Raw genomic sequence first — 11,903 nt, 5'->3', positions numbered from 1 at the left:
TTAAACACTCCCAATTAGTCTCCCTCTTTCTGAAAACATTAAATGTTACTTCCAGTTTAAAGAATATTTATGAGGAGAAAAATCCAGTACAGCACTGTGCTGTAGTTTCTGTTCTGTAATAGAATGGCTACACCTGGACATTGCATTGCACAAAACTAAGCAGTTTGTACAAACTTCCATTCCTTCTCTGGAACAATCCTAAGAGAAATTCAACTGCCTTTGTTAGTTTTTGATTAATCAATTGGGTGAATCAATCACCCTAGGGTTTTCAGGCAGCCAACCAGCTTCAGACTTTAACTTTCAGCTTAAGTGAAAGCAGAGCAAAATTTATGTGTCTAACTGGGGAAAAGGTCAATGATTAAAACTTACCCAAGCTTATTGTTTTTGCATTAAATATCGGGTTTTACATCCAAACATAATCAGCTTTCCAAATACTTCAATGTCATTTAAAAACAAATGATTCATTATCGACATGTATGTCACATCCATGACCAAAATAAACAAATTTTTACAGTATTTAGATACTTGATTTTATGTGTTATGTGGTAACTCTGGCTGCGTTTCCATGCCCCTAATCTTATTCTGTGAACTAGCTATTGACATCCCCCAGACCAAAACAGTTTTAGAAGTACCGGTAAGCTCACCTAAACTTTATCTCAAAGCAATGAAAGCAGGGGTTTTTAAAATAGAGTAATAGTTTGCCAACAGCAAATCCTCACTATGAGAGAAGACCTGGAATTTTATCGATGAATGTTTAAAGCTCTTGAAAGAGGCACAGATAATCTTCACACTACACCAGAGGTCCCCAATCTTTTGGGCACCAGGGACTGGTTCCATGGTGGAGAAAGGCTTTTCCACGGACTGGAAAGTGTGTGGTTTTGTATGCTGCCTGCCTCCCATGGATTGGGCTTTGCTTGTTTGTGCAGACCGGTTGCTGGCATGCCGTGGCCCGGTACTGGTCCACGGACTGGGGGTTGGGGACTCCTGCGCTACACAGAAAAATAGTCAAGCAATACTATGATCTCTAAAGGCGTTTCCCTTGACAAACCCCAACCCACCAATAAGCATGCAAACTTTAGCTAGTCAAGTTTGTACGTGTTGACTGATAAGAGGAATTTAAATTGAAATTTGATTGTGGTGGGGAGGCAAGGGGCACTCTTGTGCAGGAAAAGAATGCATTTTGGGTAAAGAACTTATGCTTTGGAAAACACTGTACGCTTCCATATTTGTAGAGAAAGTTGCTTGATGAACTCTTCAGCTCTCACTAGTCTCAGGTGAAGGGAAAGGCAAGGAAAGGCAAGGCAAGAAGTGCTAATTAAGTATCTACATGGTCAGAAATCTTGAGAAAAAGGGAAAAATGGGGACCCAGCGTTCCATCCTTTTGCCAACTGCAAGACTGTGAGGGAAAGGAAAACACCTTATAGGGCAGGGGTAGGCAACCTCGGCTCTTTTATGACTCGTGGACTTCAACTCCCAGAATTCCTGAGTCAGCATAGCTGACTCAGGAATTCTGGGAGTTGAAGTCCACGAGTCATAAAAGAGCCGAGGTTGCCTACCCCTGTTATAGGGTATGGAACTCCAAGGCAGTCGCATGAAGCCTGAAAAGGCAATGGTGGCAGCACTGATGATAGGATTAGCTTATGTCTTCATCTGTTAAGTTACAGTTGGTGGCTTTCCCAGACCTGCTTTGCCAAGAGAGTGCTAGGTAAAATGATCAAATCACGAGCCCTGAAAGTAAGAGCGACATCCAGGAAATCCTGGCATCGTGGATATCCTTGTATTCTCATCTATCAATGATTTTATTTGTACAAACTGAAATTCTCTCTTATGGGCCTTTCCTTTTCAACTTGGAATGGGTGGCTTTGTAAATATTTTGCAGGAGATGTAAATGACATTTTAAAATTCTGCTGCTGGGCAAACACATTTTTTCCCAAGCAAAAATGTGAAACACGGCTAAAAGAGAAAATAAAATACAGATGGCAATCAGTTTGCTCAGAGTGAGAAAAGCACTTCAAAGATTTATCCTATCAATACTATCTGCCTATCTGTTGCATAGATGTCACAAACTACATACGTAGGACTTGCAACAAATCCTCCTACCTTAACATTTGTCTTTGCCAAGTTTCTAAGTAGGTAATTTAGTGATAATTGAACACATTCAGCTTTGAGGCAATTTTCTCAAATATTTCATATTTTGCCATCTGTTTTAGGATTCCTCAAGCATACAAACACTTAGTTGTTTTGGCTCAGTTTCAGTTGATATTCTTTAGTAAAGAATATACTAGAGAATGGCAAAATATATAATCCGTAATGGAAGTTTATGGAAAGTTCAGAAGTAGAATATGAACTTTTGCTCACGTCCCTTTATAATTAAGAGTCATATTCTTCTAAATGAAACTTTATGCTTATCTCTTATTACAGGTGGTGGCAATATCTGAATTTGCACTGCATTTTTAAATTCTGTATCCTATGTGGTTTAATATTTTCTGCTTTACAGTATCAAATGCCCTTTAAATTTTAAGCGTTTAACCATGATACAGTTGAACAGAAACAAAGTCAATACTATTTTCACAGCCACAAATTGAAGGATAAATACTTGGTTCTTTTCCTCTTAATTGTTGCATAAATATGACATCAAGCTTTTTCAGAATCTGATATTGTATTTCAAATATCTGCTATTCCATACCAGAAAAAAGATGGATTGACTTCTGAGGCTTGATGGAGAGCAATGGCTATTAATTCATATTTGGAATTTGAAAGAAATAATTTAAATTTTATGAACTCACTAGTCTAATTATGGATATAAACTTGGTTTCAAGTTATTAATTGTACCATTTTTTTTCAAACAACTTATTAAACTTGTATGCCACCTAATTCCCAATGACAACTGTAATATAGATATCATTATATAATTACATTCCTCACATCTCAGAGAACTGGGGAAGCCACTCTTTTAGTTCCATTTTTCTGGATTATAAACTAAAGAGAAAAAAGAAATGTATCTTTTTAGAGAGATTTGATTACATTTATAGGGGGAATAGATGAATTAAAAATATGAACATTAAACTAATAGATGAAGAAGCTATAGACAATGTAACACTACTGAATTTAAAAAAAAAGAATTTTACTTGATTAAAAGTAGCTATAGAACAATCTGGCCAAGATAGTAAGAAGAGTTGCTGAAGGCTTAAAAAAATAGAATGGGACGATGAACATATGGATGCAGAAGTGAGTCAGATGTAGAGAGTCAATAAAAGAAATGGGAAGTTAAATGTACAAAGTGTATTTGTGCACTTTGTCAGCCAGAGGATCAGGCCTTACGACAATATCTTAATATAAACTTAAAAATGAATACTGCCAGAATACTTTGTAAAACAAAAGAATACAAATTGATCTGTTTGATCATGAATAAGAGAAAAAATACTATTATAAAATGCTGGAAACATTCATATTTGGGATGGAACAAACTTTGATTTATGCTGCTTTCAATTCGACACAAAATACACATACACACCAACCACCCCACCCCATCCCCAAAAAACAACAACAAACAGAACCACCTCTTGATATTGAAGATAAGATTGAATGGTCATAGAAATAGTGTTTGCACATATTAGGAACATTTAACTTATAAAAATAAATACTTGTTTAAATTTTTATGCTTAGCAACACTATTTTTTCCAGTTTATAAGGCACTGAAGATGAGTACGGTAGGTCAATATAGAGCTGTCAAACATCACAACTAATGAAAGCATGAAATGGCAGACAGAGCATGGAAGAATCCTACCTTCTTCTCTTTTTAAAAATTTACAGGGTAATAACTGAATTTTTGATCCAGAGAAACATTAGAGGGAAAATATTTTTAAACACAGAGTAAAAGACCATACCAGGTGGCCATTGATGTATGTTAGTCCATATAGTATTTTTTCCCCAGTAAACAATCTAGCAAACTGTTACTGTACATTCATTCACTAATCTGACCCTTTTCCTTTGTTAATTTTTAATGCCAATACAAAAAAAGGAACCATATGCAGCCAATAACTTTTATTAATTAACAATGCTTGTGCATAACCGTAAATATCAAGAAAAGAAATGGGCAACTAGAAAGTCTATATTGGCTCTCCTTCCCCCTCCCCACATAAAAATCATTCCCTCTCTGTATTGTGGAATTATATTGTGGGACAAAAAAGCACAAATGTAGCCTAGTACGATATTGCCTTGTCCTGAAATTATTTGGTGAAGACTGGGAACATCATCCTACTGAGAAAAAGAACACATGAGGATGGATCCTCCTTAGCAGTATCCCAGGAAGAATTGGTACAGGTCGATTTAATGATCACGACCCACCACAAGGTAGCGAATATGGCTTGAAAGGAAAAAGGCAGCTCACCCTTGTCCCATTGTAATATCTTTTGATATTCCATTATCACTTCTTGGACTTTTCTTCAGGGCAAGATTTCAATCTGCTTGATATGGTATTTACAACTCTGACCCTGACATCTTTCATGTTACAACTGATGTTCTGAATGGAAAGACACTTCTTCTGTGCATAATTAAATACATTCAGCCACCTTAACAAGCATCACTGTGTTTTGACCGTGTGTGTGTGTGTGTGTGTGTGTGTGTGTGTGGCTAATTTTATCACCTCTGGACATTCCTACAAGCAGCTTTAAAAAAGGCACATGGCTGCTGTCTCCCATTTTCAGACTTTTTCTTCAGGATTACTCTCTCTTAGCATCTTCCTGGAATAAAGAACTGTCGTAAGGCAAGAAACCTGCACATGATTTAGTTCGGCAAAAGCAAGGTTTCTTTGATTCTTCCCCTTCTCGCTTGCTGCTTTCCTCTTCTATGGGCAGAAAATTATGGTATCTTCCGGAATAATCGTATGTAAGCTCTTCATCGGCACAGATATCACGGTCAGCAAAAAGTGCTAACTTAGGCACCATTGAATCTATTCGGATGGGCACCATAAAGAGATTGGGCTCACAGGAGTGGTTCAGGAATCTACCAACATTGCCAATATATGTGGGGTCTACAAAAGTCTCTATTGTCGTCCCATCGTACAAGTGTTCCCTAATTGCTATCATGTAATTTGAATCGCACGATGTCTGCAACTGAATCCTTTTCCGCGCTTCCTGAACGTCTATAACTTCCCCAGCATATTCACACACAAATCGTCCTTTGGGTATGAATTCCAGGGTACGAAGACCCCACCCTTTTTCAGCGGTCTTGAATACTTCAAGTTGGAATTGTAAGCCCCGCTGAACTACTCTATTTTGACACCTCTCTCCACAGTGGCACATAGTGTTGCATTCAAAAATAGGCTTTGAAAATCCCAGTTCACATCCATCCGTCTCAATGGACATGTTCCTATAATTTTCTCCATAGTGAAGACATGAACATGTTGGGGCCAGACAGGAAGCAGAGTGACAGCTGCAGCCAGAGAAGGAGATCTCAGACGGGTCTGGTTTGCCTCCAGGTCCAGGCACGTGATCGGGACTATACTGGAAAAAAAACAAAAAAACCAGAAATAATCTTGAGGGCTATATACTCATAGCTGAAGAGGTTGGCATAATAATATTGTGTAAAAACGCAAAAGAAGACAGAATACTAGAGTTGGAAGGGACCTTGGAGGTCTTATAGTTCAACCCCTTGCTCAAGCAGGACATCCTATACCAGGGGTAGGCAACCTCGGCTCTTTTATGACTCATGGACTTCAACTCCCAGAATTCCTGAGTCAGCATAGCTGACTCAGGAATTCTGGGAGTTGAAGTCCATGAGTCATAAAAGAGCCGAGGTTGCCTACCCCTGCCCTATACCATTTCAGAAAAAGTGGCTGTCCAATTTCTTCTTAAAAGCCTCTGGTGATGAAGCATCCACAACTTCTCAAAGCAAGCCGTTCTCCTAGTTGATTGTTCTCACTGTTAAAAAAATTCTTAGTTCTAGGCTGCTATTCTCCTTAATTAGTTTCCACCAGTTGCTTCTTGTCTTGCTTTCTAGTACTTTGGAAAATAGGTTGACACCTTCTTCTTTATGGCAGTCCCTTTAATGTTGGAGCACTGCTATGATGTCACCCCTAGTTCTTGTTTTCATTAATGCCTACAAAGATTGTCCCTTCCTTTGCTGAAATACCTATCAGCACGTGCCGCTGTTTAGGATTAGTGATTATATACATTTGATTTAAAAAGTGGAAAAAACAGAAATGTCTTAAGGGACCATCTATCCCTATTAGACCTATGAGCGTCTGTTTTACTCGTATAAAATGCCATGTACTGTAATGTACTTTGGCAATTTACATGCATTGTTCGAAAAGGATGAAAACATATACATGAAAAAAAAAGATTTAATTAGAAATGAAATATTTTAAGAGAACATCTGTTGCTAGATAGTCTATCAACATCTCTGTTGTGCTTATATACAATGCTATCTACTTTATTAGGGCAACTTATATGGAGAAACTGAGTACGTGTCTACGTTGAGAACAAATTTTTGGTGATATTCATGATTCAACTGCACCAGTACTTTCATTCAGACTCTGGGAAATAATTCACGTGAGGCCACAAAAGGGGTCAGCGTATACTCCTTTTAAAAGGCTGATTCATGCTTTCAATTTCTAGTTTACAAATGAATTACATCTTGCAATAGTTTTATTTTCTGAATGAACATGTATAAAAGACAGAAAAACATGAGGAATAAGAGGGGGTTGTAAAGAAACATTAATCAGAGAGGAACAGTATTTTATTTTTTAAAAAATAACAAATTATGTTCAGTAATCATAGAAGAAAATGTTCATCTTTTTGAACCAATATCAGCTTGCTACTTGAAAATCTAGATAGCAGTGATATAAGGAAAACTAAATAATTGTCATTTTACCATTTTTCCTCAGATGTTTACCCACAGGGCTCAATTGAGGATGCACTCATAATTTAATTCCTCTAAAGCAGCTTATTAGCTGAAGCAAGAATAACATTATCTTGCCAGTCTACCAAATCTCGTTTCTAATTTTATCTGATGGGACAAGCCCTGGTTTGGAACATTTTAGATAACAAATATATCCTTTAATTACAGAAAGGAAAACTTGGAAAAAGTTGTTATTCCACATATTGAAATGAAACCACAAATGGGGAGATATAAGACAAAATTACGTCTGATTTAATGTGCATGAAAACAGTAATCCAAGAATGCACTGTTTTATCAGGCTTCCACTAACTGACCATTTCTTCAATGAAGGATTCTAAATGATAATAATAATAATTTTATTTATATACCGCCCTTCTCCCGAAGGACTCAGGGCGGTGAACAGGGCAGACATATAAAAAATAAAAAAATACAAAAGTTAAAAAGAATTAAACATATGCCCAAGCTAAAAACAGTAAATACATATATTAAAAATGACAATAAAAACCCAACCCATCCCCCAAGCCGGCTTGTTCAAATAAATGTGTCTTCAGATCGCGACGGAAGGAGCGAAGGTCGGGCGCCATCCGGAGCTCAACCGGCAACCGATTCCATAGCTCCGGGGCGCCCACAGAGAAGGACCTCCCCCTGATCTACTGCACGGATGTCAAACTCGCCGCATCACATGACATGTTACGATGTAGCGTGACTTTTTTTTCGTTGCCAGAGCTGGAGAGGGCACGGCCTCCGCGTGATGCCACCCGCCTGTGGGCCAGCAGTTTGACACTCCTGATCTACTATAACTGAAGTGAACATTAAAGCAGTCCTGTGCATTTAGACTAGGTGATGGATTGAAAATAACAATCAAGGACATTAAAGGAAGAAGTTACGTTTGTGATATAGTGAATCTTAGTTTCCAAAAACTAAACTCTTTCTGCTGTCACAGAAAGAAATAAAGATTAAAAAGTGCCCAGCATTTTATGATATGTAAGGATCTATTCATTTGACACCTGATGAGTCCAGTTAGGTTTCAAAAGCAGCTTTGGTACATTCCAAGACTCTGATCAACTGAAGCTGTAGTCGCCACCTGGAATGAGACTTTAATTAGTTGCACTTTATATCCTCTCCCTTATACGTCTATCCTAGGGGCTTTCTTGATGCACAAAGGAGCTCTGGTAGATGAAATATCAGAAGACACACCTAAAGTACCTGCTACAGAAAGATGAGGCCAACCCAACACATATAAAAGCCTGCACTAAGGACTATGTTGTGACAATAAGAGAAGCCTAAATTGGCTTTGTTTGCATCCATGTTAACCAGCAGTCATGTTTAGGAGGCAAGGGTCAGAAGAACACTTGACGTTGAACTTGAATATTGTAAAAACCATTCTAAGCAATCAAGGGACAAAAGTGCTCCTACCGCATCTGTTCTCAATTGGATGCTATCTGGGCAGATCTTCTGTTTTCTAGAAGAACTTGACCCTATAAGTATTGAAAAAGTGAGCAGGGTATGAAGCCACCCTGTAACGGCATCGAGAACACATTTGGTGTGTTTTGTGCTCCTCAGAAAGGAGTTATGGTACCCAACGAGCACAGAACTTATGGTATCCCAAATTTTCTGTCACTACCTTGTACAAAACCGTCCAAGAAATTTGGGGAAAGTGTAAAGAAAGTGCAGTTATCGTGAAGTGACGGAGTTCACAGACCTTTTTGTCAATTTCCTGCATGAGTTTATCGCTGACTACAGATGGGCGGCCACTTCTTCCCTCATCATGGACGTCAAACATGTGACACCATTGACGTACAACACCTTCACTCATCATGTTTGGTCCATAAACATTACACAGTTCGCAATGAATCACAGCTGCCAAAAGTTTTTTTTTCGCACACAGAATTGTATTACTGAACACACTTCACATTTGGAGGGATTTTCTATGGCAGGGTTCATTTTCAACTGATCTAGCAGACAAGTTAACTAAAACACAGCCTTCTCCTTCCACTCCTCACTGCCTATTGAACTACTGTACATGGCGCCATAGGACGGGCGTCGCTATCCTCGCCTATTTCTCGCACATGCTCAAACGGAGGTTTATTTCCAAATTGCCCTTGTAGAATTGAGATAGCAGTGATGATGACACTTGTGGATTACTTCTGGTAGATCCAGAATGAGAGTGGTACCCTTGACCTCTTTGCCTTTTTCAAAACTACCTGGAATAATCTCTTTTCTAACCAGCTGTAGATACTGAAAATTGGAGATATTGCTCCCTTTCCTGGGACTAGTTCCATCCAGTGTTAGGAGTCAAGTGGAGGCAATATATAATTCTAGGGCACTGCACTAGGGTTCCTTGGTGTTCAACACTTTCCCCTTCCTTTTTAACCCTGACATGAAGATGCTGTGTGAGATCATCTGATGAGATATGGTCAGACATCATCAATACGCTGATGATACTCAATACTCAGTTGTAATATTTCTCTCATCCAAATACAGACTATGCCTTTATTAGTTTCAGCCCAGTCATGGTCAGCTACACAACTGCAAAATCAAGGGTTTTTTTTTCTTTTATATTAAGAACATTTAGTCACATTAAAAATCTTATGTTAAAATACTTTGTACAGTATTTATTTCAAAAAATAGAAACTTGCAATGATCTTTAAAAAAAAACCATTTCTTGAAGTAATAGCATACTTTTGCCAGAACAAGAGTGACCTCTAATGGACATTACTGATTCCTCAACTTAGGCTAACTTGAAGGAAAGCAAAACTGACTTTTTTCACAAAGGGTGGTATAAAGTCTATCATCTGCATCAAAAGTATACATTAAACTAGAGATATAATGAATTTATGTCTCTCATACGACCATTAAGACAACCAGTTCAATCTGTAGTTAAAGCACTAGGTTAGAAATAAGACAGATGCCTTCCAGTTCACTTTAGGCATGAAAGCTGGTTGAACCAGTCACTCACTCACTCACTCTCAACCCTAACACCTCACAGGGTTGTTGTTGGGAGAAAAAACTCTGTACAAAAAGCAAATCATAGATCTAATTAATAAAAAACTGAAGAATGGAACTGAACTGCACATTTAAGGATTAAAGCCTTGGTGGAGCAGTGGGCTAATGCCTCCTTAAGTAACACCAGCTGCCTGCAATTAGTGCAGGTTCGAGTCCCATCAGGCTCAAGGTTGACTCAGCCTTCCATCCTTCCGAGGTAGGTAAAATGAGGACCCAGATTGTTGGGGGCAATAAGCTGACTTTGTAATAATGCCGCTTGGGGGGGGGGCGAAAGCCCTAATAAGCAGGCATATACCTAGAATGAAGGCTATTGCTAAGCACATTGATTTGTGCTTAGATTGTAAGCCGCCCTGAGTCTTCAGAGAAGGGCGGGATATAAATGGGATTTTTTTAAAAAAAAAGCTGAGGTAATTATTTTGAGTATAGGCTTTCTTTAAAAGTGTTTTCAAACATTTTAAAAATATTTTAATCCAAGAAAAAAAATAATCTAAGCTCTATAGATACATGTAACCCAATCTACACTTGACCAACGGACATCAGAAATCTACTGATATTAATGGGGTTTGATCCATCAGGATCAAGCTGCTTAGAAAGAAGTTTCAGAACCACCTCATCAACTGATAGTTTTTAAAAGATGGGGTTTTTTTGCCAAGTGCCGGTTTCCCAAAACCTATGCATTTCTCCAATAGTATCCAGAAGTGTGAAAACCAGTCCTGTTTCTTCCTGTTCGTCATACGGATCGATATTTGAAACACACACACATATATCTTACGTTTTCTGCATAGGAGTGATAATTGGAGCAAGGGGAAAACGTGGATAACCGAACCTCGGAAACGTAAACGGGGGGTGTGGCGGTGGGAGTGTTTCATCCAAAATGAAACCATGTCCTAGACCAAGGGTAGGCAACCTCGGCTCTTTTATGACTCATGGACTTCAACTCCCAGAATTCCTGAGCCAGCCATGCTGAGGGGAAAGGGAGAGGCTTCTATATGGAGTCATGCTGGCTCAGGAATTCTGGGAGTTGAAGTCCACGAGTCATAAAAGAGCAAAGGTTGCCTACCCCCTGTCCTAGAGGATTATTATTTTTTTGAAACACGGTCTGCTTTCTGTTTACACCAGGGGTCTTCAAACTTGGCCCTCTTATGACTTGTGAACTTCAACTCCCAGAATTCCTCAGCCAGCCATGCTGAGGGGAAAGGGAGAGGTTTCTATATGGAGTCATGCTGGCTCAGGAATTCTGGGAGTTGAAGTCCACGAGTCATAAAAGAGCCAAGGTTGCCTACCCCCTGTCCTAGAGGATTATTATTTTTTTGAAACACGGTCTGCTTTCTGTTTACACCAGGGGTCTTCAAACTTGGCCCTCTTATGACTTGTGGACTTCAATTCCCAGAATTCCTCAGCCAGCTTTGCTGGCTGAGGAATTCTGGGAGTTGAAGTCCACAAGTCATAAAGGGCCAAGTTTGAAGACCCCTGGTTTACACCATCCCACTCTGAGCATAGCGCTTCCGTTCCATTCTACGGCCCCGCCTCAGGACCACTGAATACTAGACACTGCAGTTCTCAGAAGCTTAAGCTTTCCGCTGCAGCTAGGAACCGCCCCCACAGAAAACTCTAATTCCCAGCGTCCCTTGCGATGAAACCGACGCAGTTTTAAAAAGCCCTACATTCCCGTCGGCGGGTGCGCACAAAGCATAGCTTTCTATCAGTCCCTGCCCCCAGGCAGCTGCTGGGTTTGCTCAGCATCTCTCTCACCTGGAACGCCGGGAGTTCCTCCAGCCGCGGCTGCACGGATACTGGCAGAGGCTCCAGCCCGCGGCTCACGTCCATACTCAGTCTCTGGCTGCGGGAAAACAGCAGGCTTCCTTTGGCCCGCCCTTTCTGCCGGGATTGGCTGCCCTGCAACGTTTAGCTTACCAATAGCGAGCTTCAGCCAATGGCAAAAGGGAAGATCTTTGGGACCGTTCATCGGTCTCTTTTCAGGACCAATTGCTTAGAGT

At 39.6% G+C, this 11,903-nt stretch overlaps 1 protein-coding gene across 1 annotated transcript; it reads right to left on the bottom strand.

The window, feature by feature from the left end:
* Positions 1–4,029: 4,029 nt before the first annotated feature.
* Positions 4,030–11,755, bottom strand: LOC310635643 (histone-lysine N-methyltransferase SETMAR). Its single transcript, XM_083354822.1, has 2 exons — positions 11,659–11,755; positions 4,030–5,504 (listed from the first exon to the last, which is right to left on the bottom strand). The coding sequence occupies exons 1-2, from the start codon at positions 11,731–11,733 to the stop codon at positions 4,722–4,724; spliced, it is 858 nt and encodes a 285-aa protein (XP_083210948.1). The 5' UTR covers positions 11,734–11,755; the 3' UTR covers positions 4,030–4,721.
* Positions 11,756–11,903: the final 148 nt, after the last annotated feature.

This window comes from Vipera ursinii, assembly GCF_947247035.1.
Source record: "Vipera ursinii genome assembly, chromosome: 2".
Classification (NCBI taxonomy): domain Eukaryota; kingdom Metazoa; phylum Chordata; class Lepidosauria; order Squamata; family Viperidae; genus Vipera; species Vipera ursinii.
The sequence above is the reverse complement of the archived record's forward strand: the minus strand, read 5'-3'. Positions and strand labels throughout refer to the sequence as shown.